The following is an 18,645-nucleotide window of genomic DNA, read 5'->3' as shown; positions in this document are numbered from 1 at the left end:
AGGACATGACCAGTCATTTCTGCAAAGAAGACATCCAGATGGCCAACAGACACATGAAAAAGTGCTCCATGTCACTCGGCATCAGGGAAATACAAATCAAAACCACAATGAGATATCACCTCACACCAGTCAGAATGACTAAAATCAACAAGTCAGGAAATTACAGATGCTGGCGAGGATGCGGAGAAAGGGGAACCCTCCTACACTGTTGGTGGGAATGCAAGCTGGTGCAACCACTCTGGAAAACAGCATGGAGGTTCCTCAAAATGTTGAAAATAGAACTGCCCTATGACCCAGCAATTGCACTATTGGGTATTTACCCTAAAGATACAAACATAGTGATCCGAAGGGGCACGTGCACCCGAATGTTTATAGCAGCAATGTCCACAATAGCCAAACTATGGAAAGAACCTAGATGTCCATCAACAGATGAACGGATCAAGAAGATGTAGTATATATACACAATGGAATGGAATACTATGCAGCCATCAAAAGAAATGAAATCTTGCCATTTGCGACAACATGGATGGAACTAGAGCATATCATGCTTAGCGAAATACGTCAAGTGGAGAAAGACAACTATCATATGATCTCCCTGATATGAGGAAGTGGTGATGCAACATGGGGGCTTAAATAGGCAGGAGAAGAATCAATGAAACAAGATGGGATTGGGAGGGAGACAAACCATAAGTGACTCTTAATCTCACAAAACAAACTGAGGGTTGCTGGGGGGAGGGGGGTTGGGCAAGGGGGGTGGGGTTATGGACATTGGGGAGGGTATGTGCTTTGGTGAGTGCTGTGAAGTGTGTAAACCTGGCGATTCACAGACCTGTACCCCTGGGGATAAAAATATATGTTTATTAAAAAAAAAAAAAAAAGAAAGAAAGAAAATGGAGAAGACTGTAATGCATTAAATTTGTACATTAAAAAGCAAAGCCTAAAAGCAAAAGCTAGAAAAAATGTCTGACAATAATAATAAATGCCTCAGGTATGAAGAGTTTTAGATCATTCAGAAAATGGCAATATCTCCCACATAAAAAGGGAGAAGGGTGGTGAATAGGAAAGTCACAAAAACTGACAGGCCTACATACAAGAGGAAACAGACATATCTATGATCACAGGGGAAGATTTAAAAACTCAACATTCCAAAACCAAGAAGATTTTAAAAACAGAATATGACAGTAAGTTTCATTTTAGTGATACATACTATAAAGTATAATTCAAACAATGTGTTGCTGTGGTACAGGCAGACAAATAAGCCAAAGAGCCTGGAAACAGACCAAAGTATACATGGGACCAGAGTCTACCAGAGTTAGCACTACAAATCTGTGACAAAACATAGATTTTTCAATAAATGATTCTGGACTACCAGTTTTCAGCATGGAAAAAAAATTAAAAGTAGTTCCTTACTCACATAGCATGCAAAAAACCCCCAAGAGGTCCTACCCTTAAGACAAAACTTGAATATTTTAGAATAAAGTAGAGATCGTCTTCCCAACATTGGAATAAGGAAGGCAATGCAGAAAATAGTAAAGCACTTAAAAAAAAGAAATAAATCTAATAACATTAAAATTTTAAAATTCTGTATGCATAAGACACCCTAAAATAGACTAAGCCACAGATAAAAAGGACCATTTTTTTCCCTCACTGATTTCTAATGGTACCTCTGTCATGTATTACTATTGAAAATGTATAAAGAACTCCAACAAATCAAGAAAAAGATGGGAATGGCCCAATTTCAAAAAATAAGGCAAAAGATATAAACAGGTAATTTACAAACGAGGAACCCTGAATAGTCAATAAACATATGAAATACTCAAACTCATGAGTTTGAGAAATGTAAATTAAGAAATTAGAGAAATGTAAATTAAGAAATAAGAAATTTCCATTGGGCTCCCCGCTCAGCGGGGAGTCTGTTTCTCCCTCTGACCTCTCCCCTCTCATGGTCTCTCTCTCTCAAATAAATAAAATAAAATAAATTTAAAAAAACAAATAAGAAATTTCATTTCATACCCATCAGACTGACACAAATTACTAAATGCAATAGCATCAACTATTTGCCAGGATGGTGGTAGGACCTTGGGAGGTCCTAAGAAAGCTAAACACATGATACTTGAAGATCCAGTAGTTCTTACTCTAGTTATGGACCTAAACCAACTCTCAAGATACACAAAACACATTAAAATGATTTATCCCAACTAGTTACTTCTATGGAGAAAGCAAAAGGACTTCAACTATATCTGTAACATTTTTCCTTTTTTAGAAACTTTCTATTTTTAAAAAAGATTTTATTTATTTATTTTAAAGAGTGTGCAAGCACGAGTTGGGGTATGGGCAGATGGAGGAGAGAATCTCAAGCAAACTCCCCACCAAGCGCAGAGCCCCATGTGGGGCTCGATCTCATGACCCAGAGATCATGACTTAAAATTAAATCGAGAGTCGGACTCTTAATTGACAGAGCCACCCAGGGGCCCCAACTCTTCTTATTTATTGAAAAGATTTCATGCACCAATAAGAATGGCTTCAGTGAAGCCATCAGACAATATTAAGTGCTGGGAAGGATGCTGAGCAGCTACCACAATCATATATTCTGCTAGAAGTGCAACTGTAACTAGGACAATGCCTTTGCAAGCCTATCTGGCAGTTATCTACCACAAGTAAACATGCACCTATCCCAGGACCCAACACTGCTCCCCGTGTTAATGCAACAGAAACGCACAGACAGGCACACCTTGCTTTCATTATCGTCTACTTCACTGAGTTTGCAGATACTGCGGTTTCGTTTTGTTTTATAAATTGAAGGTTTGCAGAAACTCTGCATCAAGCTAGTCTAACAACTCCATTTTTCCAACAGCATTTGCTCATTTTGTGTCTCTGAGTCACATTCTTGCAATATTTTAAACTTTATCATTATTATTATATTTGTTATGGTGATGTCATCAGTGTTCATGACTTGCTAAAAGTTCAGATGACAATGAGCATTTTTTTTGGGAAAGAAAGTGTGAGCGACAGTGGGAGAGGGTCAGAGGGAGAGAGAATATTAAGCAAGCTTGGAGCCTAACGCTGGGCTCAATCTCAGGACCCCGAGATCATGACCTAAGACAAAATCAAGAGTTGGATACTTAACCGACTGCACCACCCAGCACCCCGATGGTTAGCATTTTTTTTTAAATGATTTTATTTATTTATTTGACAGAGATCCCAAGTAGGCAGAGAGGCAGGCAGAGAGAGGAGGAAGCAGGCTCCCCGCTGAGCAGAGAGCCCGATGCGGGGCTTGATCCCAGGACCCTGAGATCATGACCTGAATTGAAGGCAGAGGCTTAACCCACTGAGCCACCCAGGCACCCCGCAATGGTTAGCATTTTTTAACAATATGTTTTAAATAAGGTGTATACACTTTTTTTTTTTTTTTTAGATTTAATGGTATTATACACTTACTAGGCTACAGTATAGTATAAATGTTAACTTTTACATGCAATGGGAAACAAAAAATTCATTTGACTTCCTTTTTTGCAATGCTCACTTTTACTCTGGTGCTCTGAAACCTAACCCATACTATCTCCAAGGTCTGCCTCTATGGGTACGCCACAAGACATACCAAAGAATATACGCAGTGGCGCTACTCATATAGCCCCAAACTGGAAACCTCCCCGATGCCCATCCCAAGAGAATGGATAAACTGGTCTAGACCAGTGAAAGACCACACAACACAGAATGGAACCCAGCTACATGCAAAGACATGGCTGTTTCTCACAGTAACATTCAGTGAAGAAAGCCAGACGTTAGAACGTAGTCTGTATGAAGTTCAAGAACAGCCAAAATTAGTCTGTGGTGTTAGAAGTTGAGATAAGGTTATCCTTGGGAGAAATGAGTGACAAGAGTACTGCTAGGCTGGTAAGGTTGCTCCTTGATCTGGACACTAGTTACATGAACGTGTTCATTTGTGAAAATTCACAGACCCGTACAGTTATGATTTTTTTTTTAAAGATTTTATTTATTTATTTGACAGACAGAGATCACAAGTAGGCAGAGAGGCAGGCAGAGAGAGAGGAGGAAGCAGGCTCCCTGCTGAGCAGAGAGCCCGATGTGGGGCTCGATCCCATGACCCTGAGATCATGACCTGAGCCAAAATCAGAGGCTTTAACCCACTGAGCCACCCAGGCGCCCCCAGTTATGATATTTTTATTTTGTGTTGCCAAACAGAGGAAAGAAACAAAGGAAAGAGGAACAGAATATTAGCGTATGTTTGATTTTGACAGTGAAACCATATGTTACTTTTCTTCTCTACTTTTATATTAGTCACAGTGCTCTATCACTTAAAATAAGTGCACCACTTAAAATAAAAGCACATAGGCATTTCTAATATTCTCTCTTAAGCACTGAAAAGTGCCCCTTTCTGCTGTCCTGTGGGGCTGTTATTTCTGGAGACCACCATTTGGCCAACTCACCATAGTTGCTTTTGGGGGCTTTTCTCTCAAGCACCAATGGTTCTTTTCCATTCTCCAAACTGTAGTTCTCAGGTTTAGAAACCGGAAGCCCTGCTCATTTAAAAAAGAAAGAACAAAAAAGAAACAGGACTTAACTATCTGTGATGGGCACAAAGACCTATTCTATAACATAGACCCAATCCTATGATCTACAAAGACAGGGTATTATAGGAAGATCAGGAATGAGGGAGGGTGGGCTTCTGAATGCTGCTTAAAGTATTTGAAGCAAGAGTCTGGGTCTGGGAAGGCGCTTATATGCATTGGAAAAGGCAGATATTTTTGCCTGTCAAAAAGAAGAGAACTTCTAGGGTACCTGGCTGGCTCAGTCCACAGAGCATGGGACCCTTGATCTCAGGGTCATGAGGTCAAGAATCACACTGGGCAGAGAGCTTACTTTAAAAGACAGAGAGAAGAGAATTTCTCTTTATTTCTCTATTGAGGAATTCTCTCTTCCAGGGAGACACTACAGGTGAGTGCTTTAGCTTTGAGAAGAGATGAAGAAAGCGGACCTCAGTGGCTAAAAGTTGGGACCATGGTGACCAGAATTTTTGTCTTCTTTCTAAAGGTTTTTCTCTTCTTCCTTCTTTAGTTACCAGAACCCACTTTCTTAGAGAATTTATTACATAAGCACAAAACGAATTCAAGGCCAAAAGCATTCAATTGGAAAACGATGGCAACAAATTATGGGTTCAGATGTAATTTACAATGTTCATGTGTAACTATCACTGGGAAGAGTTAACATAGTTTCTTCTACCCAGTGTGAATCATATAGGGGCATACATTATGCACACGCGCACACATACACCCCCAGAAAGGTGAACACAAGATCCCTACTGGCTGGAGAGTACTCTAACTGGAAGAATCATGCAACCTTGGAGCTGCCAATGGCCATCTCTGCCACAGGGGGAGATCCTAAGAATAAAGCTTAGACAGAGTAATGCCAAGCCACATGTTTAAAAAAATTAAGAAAATTTCTGCCAGTATATAGGATTCCCTGAATCAATATTTTTATCCCCTTTAAGCCAGTGTGAATTAGGTTTCTAACATTCGAAAAAGAATTTTGACACAAAACCAGCATAGACATTTCACCAAGAAACTATGGCAGAAATAGATTTTTCTCTGGGCCCAAAGGGAGCAATACTTTATGATTCCTGAATGCAAAGGTAAAGGCTTCATTAAGCTATTTCACTTCCAGTAACGTAATGATGTCCCCATACACAGATTCTAGAGTCACGATGAGAACCCATCCTTACAAAGCGAGACCAGGTTCTTATAGTTCTCCAGCATCACCTCCCTTTGTGCGGGATCCAGCTTCCCCCACTCCTCTGGGGTGAAGTCCATGGCCACGTCCTTGAACGTCACTGATGCCTAAGACACAAACACACTTTTGTTCACCATCTCTCACTTAACAGACTCAATTTCAACCCCCAGTTTCTGCTGGCCCTCGAGCAGATGCGTAAGCTATACACAGGACAGGAAATAACAGTAATAAATGATAAGCATTCTAATGTACTCAGATTCGGAATACTCTAGGTATAAAGTCACTGGGTATCAATCATGTGCCAGGCAGACTACGGATTCAGTATGAGAATCCAGAGAGGTAAGACTACAGTTTCTCCATTGAGACTATCATTTTTCTAGGGAATACAAAGTTAAAACATGAATCAACGGGTCAGCAGTGCAGGTTGGCAAAGTAAACAAAACTCGGCCTGAGGAAAAAGGCATGTCTGAGTCATTCTCCTTGTGCGTCCTCAATAAAAACTTAAAGAATCAATCTAGCCAACCAGAAGATGAACTGAAACACAGGATTTGGAAATGCGAAATAGTCACGCAGTGAGAAGACTGACAGTCAAGCACAGAATTCAAAGGAAAAAGCATTAAACTAGAAACTAATAGGAACAAATTAATTGAAGGTACAGATATAACTTATAAATGTTCCTGTGTAAATATCACAGGGTCAAGTTTATATAACACAAAATATATAAAAGCTGTGATGAATTATAAAAAGTAAGGTAAATGTTAACTTTTGGAGACTAACTGGAGAGAATATGAAAAATCTTTTTACTACTTCTAACATTTATTTAAATCTAAAATTATTTCAAAATAAAGTTTCCAAAGTAGAAATAATCTGAGACTTAAGTAATAAAACAAAATCAAGAATCATCTTTGGAAAATAAAATACAATATGAAAATCATTAAGTAGCCACTGAGTTGGTATTATAAGGAAAAAATGACCTTGTTCCTATAATCTGCATATCTGTAGCTAAAATGACACACAATAGGAATTAATTTCCAAACCATTAAAAGAAAAAAAACAAACAAAAATGCAAGCTATTGCATGAAAGGCAGAAAATACAAAAGAAATAAAGCATAATGAACAATTATAAAAATCACGTGGCAAGAAAAATCTGAAACATAAAGTTAATATGACTTAGTTCATTTACCGCATAAAAAGGTGTTTTTTTAAAAAAAAAAAAAAATCCAAATCCTATTTACAGAAAGGACACTCAAACAAAAAACCCAAAGCTGGGGATGAGAGGGAAGTGGAAAGATATACACCAAACTGTCCTCCTCCGTAGGGAGAGGGGGAGGGCTGAATTTGGGGAGGCAAGTAATAGTATGCTTATTATATATATCTGTGCTGTTCACCTGGTTACAGTGAGCAAGAATTAAAACTTTAATATTTTTTAAAAATCTAATACGTTAAAGATAAAAAAAAAAAAAAAAAAAGAGCAACCAGCCCAGGCAAATTCCAGTAAGAAAGATAGTTGTTAGCATCAAACAAAATCTAATGCAATGCAAAAGACAGTTTTTAAAATTTATATAAAAGATCAGTGGGTTAAGCCTCTGCCTCTACCTTCAGCTCAGGTCATGATCTCAGGGTCCTGGGACTGAGCCCCACATCAGGCTCTCTCTTCAGCAGGGAACCTGCTTCCCCCCCTCTCTCTGCCTGCCTCTCTGCCTACTTGTGATCTCTCTCTCTCTCTCTGTCAAATAAATAAATAAAATCTTAAAAAAAAAAAAAAGGTCTAATCCATCCTGAAGCTATTAACAGTCTTAAATCCAATATCAAAGTGTTGAAATATATAAAGCATTCACCCCTCCTCTGGTACCTACACCCTGATTCTCCTCTGGCCACTATGTTTGGCTACTGTTAGTATAGCTCAGGTATTACTAATTCCATCCCTGATTCATGGATGGGATGTGTACTTGTTTGAGTGTGTGCAGGTATATTCCCTAGGCCTCACCAATTAATTAGAGAATTACAACTATATCTGGCCAATAATGGTGCCAGAATATTCCTCATACCCGTTCAAGAGTTAATTCCAGGACCTGGGCTCCAGTGACTAGGAGACAAGATAACTTTTTTCTGTGGTCTTCAACATAGGAAGATGTAAGCTTGAATTTGTTAGGAACAGGCACTAAGGAAAAAAGCCTGCTTGAGAACACAATGAGAGAAACAAAAACAAAAACAAAAAACAAAACTCAATGAAATGGAGAGAATACATGCTAATATTACTGTCTGGGTTCTATTTCTAGCCACACTTGGATTTTTCAGTTATGTGACTCAATAACTCTTTTTGCTTAAGCCAATCTGAATTTTCATGAGCTGCAACTTACCACTTCTTGACTGATAAAGTCTTCAGTAATCATGTAAGGCAGCTGAGAAAGCAATGGAAATAAGCAAGTGTAGAAGGATCCTGAGAAGGGATGCCTGGCTGACTTAGTCAGACGAGTGTATGACCCTGGTCATGAATTCAAGACCCAAGTTGGGTGTGGAGATTGCTTAAATAAGTAAAAAACTTATTAAAAAAAAAAAAAACTTAAAATAAAAAAAAAGGGATCCTGAGAAGTCACTTTTCAAATACTAATAGTAGTGCAATGTCTACTTTCTACATTCTGATTATAGTAGCAAAGAGAAAGCGAACAGAGGTATGCCACACACATCATGGAGAGTTCTTTTCTCCTACCCACCGTCTTTTCATAAAAACTTTCAAATATACAGGGGTGCCTGGGTGGCTCAGTGGGTTAAAGCCTCTGCTTTTGGCTCGGGTCATGATTCCAGGATCCTGGGATCAAGCCCCACATCTGGCTCTGCTTAACAGGAAGCCTGTTTCCTCCTCTCTCTCTCTCTGCCTACTTGTGATCTGTCAAATAAATAAATCTTTAAAAAAAAAAACTTTCAAATATACAAAAAAATTGAGAGACTAACACACTATTCACCCATATGGTACAGCCACCACTCAAGTTCAACAATCCTTGATATATTCTCTTGGGTAGGGGTTGGGAAGTAAGCTGCAGACGTTAACACTTCACCTCTAAAATACTTCAATGTTCATCATTACGGAAGACCGGATTCTAGCTCTTTAAATTAAATCCTGCACAGGCTTTCCCCTTCTAGCACTTCTTTGAACTATTTGAACCCTTGTTTTCATAATTCGCTTCCAGCATTTAAGGTGCTTTCTTACGCTTCTATTTAACAGTCATATGTATGTTGTTTCCCCTAGACAGACACATATTTCAATAGGTATGTGCCACATCTTTCAAAATAGTTTCCTATGTTATTCAAGCACAGAAATTAGCATAAAAGTTAAAAGAAGGGCAGGCTTTCTACATACCTACTGATAATGACAATAAACACTAGGTGGAGAAGGTACTAGGGGTACATACTAGCCATTTTCTACCGAGTTCATTAGATACTCAAGGAGTCTCTTAGAACTGGAATCCAGCTCTCTATATGGGCTCTACCGGACACAGAAACTCCAAATCAAAAACGAGAGAGTACATCTGTACTCTGAGAAATAACGGGGAGAGGGGTTATTTTTAACAGAGACTCACACTCACCTGGGATCTAGCTGTGAGGCGCAGAGCTGCCACTTCTCCCTCTTCTGTGCTCTGCTCTGGGGAAAAGGGAGAGTCCTGGGAAGACAGAGCTAAGGACAAGAAAGCAGTATAATGACAGGGCCTAGAACCATCCTGTGACTTTGATTTACAAGTCGAAAATTCCCTCCCCATACTAATGGTGCTCCCTACAAACACTGTAAAGAAAGGGAGGGAGCCCCAAAAAACCCAGGATCCCGGGATCATGGAGAAATGTCTAGAAGTGTTGCTACTCAGGACTTAAGTTCACTCAGTTGCTGTAATTCTAACACATTCTGGAAAGATGGCACACTCTGATCTAGAAATAAAACTAAGTCAGTTTTCCCCCTGAGCTTAATGTCCATATCAAAAAAAAACAGGCTCAGTAGCTTTCAGAAATCACCCTGCAAGCTTATTTAAAACGAATATTGCTGCATACCACCTCCAAATAATTATCATTAGTTGAATCTATGGTGCAATCTAGAAATCTAACAGGCACTCAGGAAGGTAATCCTGATGTAGGAGGTCACAGACCAAACTTCAACAAAGACTGCTCTGGTAAACTGGAGGTCAGTTACTGACTTCTAGGCCCGCTTTCTCCTATATAACACAAAAAATGATTTGCTTATTGAAGTCACATGGTAATCGTGCCAAGTGGCATAAAAGGTGTGGAAAATATTTTGCCAACCAGAAAGCGAAATTCTCAGGCCCACGACTGAGGCTAAGTTGGCATAATCATCTGGGAGAAAGAATGTGTGCGGAAAAAGTAATCGAGGCTCTGCTCACGCCTTAGAAGCTAAACTTACGCTCGGATTTTGGGGGTGGCTTTGAAGGGTCCATTATGCGCCCAGCTGGAGAGGAGAGAGGGTGGATCCCACACCAAGCCCTTCGTGCTTCCTGCAAGAGTCCATGGGTCCCCCAGACAAAGGAGACGGACAGCCCTCTCGGCCAAAAGCCACCTTCTGTGAGGCAACTGATTTTCCTGTCGGGAGGAAAGAATTTCTCCCTCCCTAACACAAGTTCAACAACACTTCGGCAACTCCTACCTCTCTTCTCAGGCTTGTCGGCCAAGTCGGTCTCCATGATCACTCCCTGCTCCGGGTTCCGAATATTCTGATCTCCCACCCAGTTCAGACTTCTCCCGGCAGAACAGCGAGAAGCCCCCGCGGCCTCGTCGTCCTCCTTCCTGCCCTCCCTCCGGGGGCTCTGCTGGAAGGCTTCGATCAGATCGGGTCGGGATTTTTCCTCACTCTCGAGCCTGGCTCGGTCCTACGAGGCTGGAATCTGGAAACCGGGGACAGCATCCCTGAGGCTGGGTGCCAGGTGCCTGTCCCTGCCGCCTGCAGCTGTCCCTGGGGGCACTGAGCGGCTGCGAGGGACCAGCCAGGTACCAGGCGCGCAGACAAATCCCGCCGCGCTCCGGGCTTGGCCCCGCGCCCCGCCAAGGCCCCGCGCCCCGCCCCTCGCGCCCCCGCCAGCACCGCGCTCACACCCGCGTCCCGGGGAGGCGGCAGCCGCGGGAGGGATTCGGGACGGAGCGCGAAGGGATGGGGCTCATGGTCCGCCCTCGAGGCCCCCTCCATAAACGCGCACTCCAGCCCCGACTGGGCATGAACTGATGCCCTAGGGGCCACCATCCAGGCTGAGTGGAGAAGAGCGCCATGGGAACGGCCAACTCACCTCCCATCCCGGGCCTGACAAAGGCTACGAACTTCTTGGGCCGGCTCGGAGTCGCGCATGCGTAAGAAGGAGCGGGGCAAGGCTGCCAGGCCTCAGCCAGCCCCGGAACTACGAATCCCAGAAGCCCCTGGGCGTTGTCGTACTCCGTTTCTCTGCAGGTGGGAGCACACGTGGCGCGGTTGGGAGAATCGAGGGAGCTGTGGGCTCCTTCCCTCTCGCGAGAGTATCGGGCCGCTGTGCTGGTGTCGGATTCACCCAAGAGAGCGCGCGAACGGTGGAGAGACAGAGCAGAGTTGGTATCGGTACCCGAGCCTTGTGTGCTCGTGGGACTGCCCCGCAGTGCTTAGGGCTGCTGAGGAATTCAACCCTAATGACTTACCTGTAAACTATATTACAGGATATGTCTTTTCCCATACTTTTGTCCTCCCCAAACTCAGCCTTTGCCTTCAAACAACGTGAAAGTCGTGTTTTGGAGAACAGCAGATTGTCTACCCAGACCGATGTTCCTGTATCCATAGACTGCTTTGTGATACTGCAAATTAACTTGCATGAAATAGATGAGTTGAAAAGACTCAGCCAGTTTCAACAAATTTGGAGCAACAGATTTCCTTGCAGCCGTAAAAATTTAATTTATATAAAGAGGTTGTTTGCTCAGTGAAGCACTGTTAGTCTCCGATTCTGCTCTTGCACGAAGCTACCCAGCCCAAACTAAACATCTAAATACATCTAAACTGCTCTTCCTCTTCTCAGTGAATTGTTTTCACTGTCCACAAACCCGTTCACAAAAGCCAGAACCAGAATATCCTCAACTCTTCCTTTTCACTATTTATCTCCAAGTCCTATTTGTTACATTTTTAAACAGCTCTCCAGTTTTGTTCATCTCTTTCTCTTCCCACTGACCTTCCCTTATCTCCGACCACCACCACCATTTCACGAGGATTACACCGAGTCTCCTAAGTGATTTTCCTAATTCCATTTTTCTCTCCTGTGTGTCCATTCTCCACACTTTCTGGGCACTGATCATTCTAGAGCCAGAATTTAATGTTCCTTTACTGCTTAAAACTTTTGAAATGGCTTTCAAAAAACTTTGAGGAAAGATAATCGTTAGTCCCCAGGAGAAGGTACTCCTTCTCTGGTTCCCATTATCTGCTGTGGCTCACACCCTTGTGTAATCCTGTCTTCCTGTGTAATCTCTTCAGGAGTTAAGTAGCACCTGGGACTTACTGTTAAAACAATGGAACACAACAAAGGTGATGTGTCTCTTGCGTCTTGGCTGGAGACTTCTTGCTGGCTTTGATGAAGCAAGGGTGTGATGTTGGAGGGCTCACATGGCAAGGATCTATGGGTGGACTTCAGCCAACAGTCAGCAAGAACTAAAATCTGTCAACAAACCCCAGGTGCTTGGAAGTGGATCATTTCTAGTAGAATCGTCACATGAGAACCCAGTCCTGGCCGAAACCTTAATAGCTGGCTGCAGAGGACCCAGATAAGCTCTGCTCAGACCTCACCCAAAGATACCATGTGATAATAAATGTATGCTGTATTGAGCCACTAAGTATATAGTAGTATTGCTATGCAAAGAAAAGATTACTAATACAGCATCCTAATGTAGAGGACTAAGTCCTTTCCCAAAACCTAACCTGAATATCCATTGGAAGGAGGGAGGTTGTTGAATTGAGAAACTATTGAAAAATTGATTGGCGGGGCACCTGGGTGGCTCAGTCATTAAGCGTCTACATTTGGCTCAGGTCATGATCCCAGGGTCCTGGGATTGAGCCCCACATCTGCCACCCTGCTCAGCGGGAAACCTGCTTCTCTCTCCCCGACTCTCCTTGTTGTGTTCCCTCTCGCGCTGTGTCTCTCTGTCCGATAAATAAAATCTTTAAAGCAAAAATTGATTGGAAACCCTCTGGAAGGTAGATGGCTACAGTTGGTCCTAGGAAGTGGGGTGCTTTTTGGTGTTTTGTTGTGCTCCTTTCCATCTACTCCCACACTACCCTGTGTAATTCTTTGCCCACTCCTTCACCATTGCACAGGGTAGCCCTAGAACAGGGCCAGGAGAAGAGTGGATATTAATAGATGCAATCATACCCACCTCAAAGGGTTTTATTGAGCTTTCTCCCATTCTGACACACACACACACACACACACACACACACACACACACTGAGCCAGGCAATTACTGTAAAAAAAAAAAAGAGGTAGAGATAGAAAGGTTCTCTGAGGGATAAGATCATCTGGTAGGAAGAGAGTAGAAAATGCCATCGATTCTCTGTTTTTAAAATAACTCAAATTCCCCTAAATAGTCTTTGCCCTGTCTACATACAAACATATGATCTACAGCTTGGGCACTTCCTGGTGAGTTGAAGAAGACTGAGGAAACACTCCAGGGCTTGGTTCCCTTCCCATCCTGTGTTACCAGCTTATAACCTGGGCCTGGAGAGTATGGCATTTACTACTCTCTTCCTACCAGATGATCTTATCCCTCAGAGAACCTTTCTATCTCTACTTCTTCTTTTTTTTTTTTTTTTTTTTAACAGGGAAAAAGAAATACCTGAAGAACTCTGTTGCCATAAAAAGAAAATAAACTGGAAAAAAAAAATAAACTGGACAATTTATAGAAGATAAAGCAGAATTAGTGGATCATTTAGGATAAAATATATGTATTTAAAAAAAGCTGCCCTAAAAGATAAAGGAGGGCATAAGAAATATTTAGTGAGAATGTATCATAAAAACGAAACCATGTGTGAAAAATAAATGGTTGAAATAAAATAGTCAATATTTTATTGAATACCAGAATGTATAAAGCTAGAGTAAATTTTAAAGCTGGGCACCACTCTTCCATAAGAGACAGAAATGGATAAAAAGTTGAAAAATATAAAAGAAAAATTTTAAAAAGATTTTATTTAATATTTGACAGAGAGAGACACAGTGAGAGAGGGAACACAATCAGCGGAAGTGTAAGAGGGAGAACAGGCTTCTGGCTGAGCAGGGAGCCTGATGCCGGGCTTGATCTAGGACCCTGGGATCATGATTGGAGCTGAAGGCAGATGTCTAACAAGTGAGCCACCCACGTGCCCCTAGAAAAGAAATGTTAAGCATCATGGAGACTGAATAGTTACTTATATAATGAGAATCCTAAAAGGAAAGGAAGAATAAACAGGTAAAACACTTAAAGAAATAATAACCAAGGATTATAGAGAAATGAAAGTTTAGGAACTTCAATAGAAAGTTCTCCTAGAAAGTCAAACAAGAAAAATATGAAAAGACACTGCATATTATAATAAAATATAACAACATAAATTTTGATTTACAACCTTGGGAGTTCCCTAGGTGGGATTTGAAACTGGCCCCCATATATGGCAAGGAAAGACTGAAGGAAGAGGCAGATTTCTGCAGGTTGGTAGGCAGCAATTTTAATAAGCAAGGGAACTAATATACTAGGTTCTCTTGAGCAGCTGTTCAAGAGACAAATTGATCTCTGCACCTGCCCACCAGAATCTTTAAAGTTTCTGTACAGGCTTTAACTGGATTCAGTCCACATGGTCTAAATAACACATTACTCTCTCAAGGCTACATCCCCCAAATGACTCCTACTGTGGGAATTCTGGGCAGAACATATATTTCCAAGGGCAGGGGAGGGGGTTAGGAGTCTCCCATTCCTTGGGTGTAGCTCACAGGTCAGTTGGCAGTCACTCTTCATGACCTCTTACACAAAAAGCGGCAAGAAATTCTAAAACCTCCCAGATACAAAACTGATCACATATAAAACAGAGTTCACTGCCAAATCCCCTGTGTTAAAAGCAGTGCCTGGAATTTTGTGGCCCTTTAATAAGTAATAATTGAATAAATAAACCTAATTGTTCACTAATAGTACTGACTACAGAAGAAGGTGTAATGATATTTTCAAATTGTAAAAGATTAAAAGTTTGAATCTAGAATTTTATATTTTAATTAAGTATCATGCAAATGAGTCAAAATAAGGCTACTCTCATGCATACAAGACCTTGGAAATTTTCTTGGAGGATGTATGTCAGCAAGAAGGAAAAGAGTTCAGGAAGATGCTTTAGGATATAAAAGACAGTAAGGGCAAAAATAATTTAATAAAGGATTTGTTATCATCTTTAAGGAACAGAGGTAGTGAAACAGGGTGACACCAACTAAATGTAAATAAAAATTCCACTAAAATGTTAGTATCAGTGAGGATGAGGTTGGGAAGTAGAAATGCACAAATAAGGTGACTAAGTTATTTGTCCTGAGTAGAGGGAGGATATACATAGTTACAAGTTGGATAAATAGATGGGCTGTGGGTAAGAAATGTAGGTGTGAGTTTTAATAAATTAGGTACAAGTACTATGAGGGTAAAAGAACATGTATAACATCCAAACCAGAGCAAAAGAACTGATTTAAAAAAAAATTTTTTTTAAAGATTTTATTTATTTTTGAGAGAGGCAGAGAGAACATGCAGGGTGAGGGGCAGAGAGAGAGGGAGAAGTAGACTCCTCACTGAGCAGGGATCCCAGGACCCTGGTATCATGACCTGAGCTGAAGGCAGACACTTAACCGACTGTGCTACCCAGTCACCCCAAGAACTGATAATTTAATGGAAACCCAGACAAGAGGAAAATGAGAAACAACAATAAAGTATGGTCAAGGGAAAACACAGAATAAGACCTGTTACATAACTTATTACAAAAAATGTAAATGAGTCAAACTCATCCATCAAAAGGCAGGGAATCTCTGTTTGAATTCAAAACAAAATCAAAAACTGGGGCACTTGGGTGGCTCAATTGGTTAAGCATCTGCCTTCAGCTCAGGTCATGATCCCAGGGACCTGGCACTGAGCTCTGTGTTGGACTTCCTGCTCAGCAGAGAGCCTACTTTTCCCTCCCACTATGTCCTCCCCCACCCACTGTATTCACTGTCTCTTTCTCTAAAATTAATTAATTAAGAAAAAAAACTAACACAAACCCAAAGATGCAGCAATACGTACTTTACAAAATACACATTGGAAATGAAGCAACACGGAAAAATGGAAAACAAAGTGATGACAAAGGATATACCAAGCAAATTGAACTAAAATAATACCCACATAAAATGTTATTTATTTTTTATTTTTTATTTTTTTTTAAAGATTTTATTTATTTATTTGACAGAGAGAGAGGCAGGCAGAGAGAGAGAGAGAGGGAAGCAGGCTCCCTGCTGAGCAGAGAGCCCGATATGGGACTCGATCCCAGGACCCTGAGATCATGACCTGAGCCGAAGGCAGCGGCTTAACCCGCTGAGCCACCCAGGCGCCCCTGTTATTTTTTTTTTAAAGATTTTATTTATTTGACAGACAGAGATCACAAGTAGGCAGAGAGGCAGGCAGAGAGAGAGGGGGGAAGCAGGCTCACCGCTGAGCAGAGAGCCCGATGCGGGGCTCGATCCCAGGACCCTGAGATCATGAACTGAGCCGAAGGCAGAGGCTTAACCCTCTGAGCCAACCAGGCGCCCCCCCACATAAAATGTTATTAATAGAATTAGATTCAAGATAAAAGCACCATAATGGACAAAAGAGGGATCTATATACCTGTAAAACTCATGAGGAGTATTGTATTTGCCTACATTTCTGTTTCTTCCATGGTTCTTTCTTTTATGATGATCTATGAGTCCTCGCTATATCGTTTTTTTGTTTGTTTGTTTGTTTGTTTGTTTTTGTCATTTTAGAATTTCGCTTTGCCATTCTTTAAGGGTAGATCTTCTAAGTGACCAATTTTTTTAGTTACCATTCATCTGAGAATGTCTGGATCGACTCTTCATTCCCAAAGATACTTTTGATACTCATGTCATGGTTGGCAATTTTTTTCCCTTCAAGCTGACAGCACTTGAAAATGTGCTATTTTCATCTGGCCCTCATGGTTTTTGGTGAGAAACTTCTGTCATTCAAATAGCTGTGGCCCTGTAGGTAATGTGACATCTCTCCACTGCCTTCTCAGTGTTGGCACTGTCAACTGCCTTTTCTCCTTTAGGTTGTGATCTTCCTGGTTCTTAGTATGATGGGTAATTTTGGATTGATTCCTGGAGATTTTGCCTGTTATATTAGGAGACTCGGTGTCCTATTTAAATCTTCTGTTTTAGACCACTATCACTCTTTTTAGGCTTAGCATACAGGTCTTAGCCTACTTTTGTGGTCTGTGATTTCAGCAAGAATTTAATTTTCAGAGCTTTTGTGGTACAATTTTGGTCTGGTTGGTGTATCTGGTACTGCTGGGTCTCCCACTGGTCCCTGCTGGTTCTGCTTGAGTGAGTGGAAAGAGCTTCCCAGGCTGGGCTAAGGTGGGGTAAAGGGTTTCCAGCCCAAAAAGAAGAAGAGTGCTTCCTGGGTTGGGCCCTCTATGTGGTGGCATTCACATGCCAGCAGTAGGACCCATCCAACTGGTATCTCTAGATGTGGGTGTGGATGTGTGCTGCGGTGGGCAGGTGGGGATTCCTGGGTCTAGCTGGGGCAGAGAGCACTTCTTGGGCCAACTGGTTGTTGTGGTCAGATCCCCCAGATTGTGCCATCTAGAGTCTGTTTCTCTCTGTGCATGAGAGAGGTCTCACATTTGTGGGGGCAAAGAAGCTTCTCAATCAGGACAGTTGTAGTGGTGGGATCCCCTTTATACAGTGCCATTTCTCATTAGTGACAGTCCCCTCCTACCTTAGCTCTAGGTTGGGGAGGGAGGTTTCAGTTTAAGGGACAAAGAAGCTTCCTGACTGGACGATGTGGCAGATCCTCTCCTTTTGCAAGTGCTGCCCATCTACTTGGTGTTATGGATGGGGGAAGAGAGTCAGGCTGGTAGGGAAGGAGGATACTTTCCCTGGCTTCTTATTGTTGGTGGGGCTTCCAATATGTCCCCCTTCCAGTGCTACAAGGCTCCCCTGGTATTATAGGTAGGGCCTCTATTCATTCTATGGGAGAAATGAGTCTACCTGGGCCACCTTCCCATGCTAGGTTTGGGTTGTGACTTGCCCTGCCACCATGCTGTTCCTCAAGTCCTGAGGTCTGTCTCTCTACCCAGTCCACGTTCCTCTTTCCACCTGTCAGAGTTCTTGTTTGTTATTTCTAGCATTTATAATAAATGCAGCAGGAAGGATTAGGGGTAAATAAGTCTACAGATCATCTCATCTAAACCGATTGTATACTTATAAAAGAAATGAGAGATCAAGTAGATAGTATGACTGATATCAATAATTATAGTAGGAAAGTTTTACATAACCCCTGAGAAAATGGTGAAATAAGCAGACAAGAGGAAGGAGAGCTATAGAAGTTTTAATAACAGGATTAAGGAACCCAAGATAAGGGGCATCTGGGTGGCTCAGTTGGTTAAGCGTCTGCCCTTCAGCTCAGGTCATGATCCCAGCATCATGGGATCATGCACTGCGTTAAGCTCTCTGCTCAGTGGGAGCTTGCTTCTCCTTCTCCCTGACACTCCCCCTGCTTATACTCTCTCTTTCTGTCAAATAAATAAATAAAATGTTTTTAAAAAGGAAGGCCAAGGTAATAGATTTACATGCAACTTGACATGCAACAAACAGATATGCATTCTTTTCTCGTATACAGGCAATTATTCAGAAAAATTGACTATAGGCTTTA

The 18,645-nt window shown here is 41.7% G+C and overlaps 1 protein-coding gene across 3 annotated transcripts in view; it reads right to left on the bottom strand.

Annotated features, from left to right (window-relative positions):
* ZNF286A (zinc finger protein 286A) overlaps positions 1–11,176 on the bottom strand; it is a 28,425-nt gene extending 17,249 nt beyond the window's left edge. Inside the window, exons 1-5 of one of the 3 annotated variants that reach the window (XM_032320042.1) lie at positions 11,028–11,176; positions 10,394–10,631; positions 9,333–9,421; positions 5,741–5,855; positions 4,449–4,538 (exon numbers count right to left, since the gene is read on the bottom strand). In XM_032320042.1, the coding sequence (XP_032175933.1) occupies positions 4,449–4,538; positions 5,741–5,855; positions 9,333–9,421; positions 10,394–10,430 (331 nt within the window). In that variant the 5' untranslated portion in view covers positions 10,431–10,631; positions 11,028–11,176. The remainder of the gene's footprint in view (positions 1–4,448; positions 4,539–5,740; positions 5,856–9,332; positions 9,422–10,393; positions 10,632–11,027) is intronic. The other 2 variants (XM_032320044.1, XM_032320043.1) reach the window with 2 other exon arrangements.
* Between the last annotated feature and the right edge of the window lie 7,469 nt (positions 11,177–18,645).

This window comes from Mustela erminea, chromosome 18 (genome assembly GCF_009829155.1).
Source record: "Mustela erminea isolate mMusErm1 chromosome 18, mMusErm1.Pri, whole genome shotgun sequence".
Lineage (NCBI taxonomy): Eukaryota > Metazoa > Chordata > Mammalia > Carnivora > Mustelidae > Mustela > Mustela erminea.
Note: the sequence above shows the minus strand (reverse complement) of the source record. Positions and strands in the feature narration are given on the sequence as shown.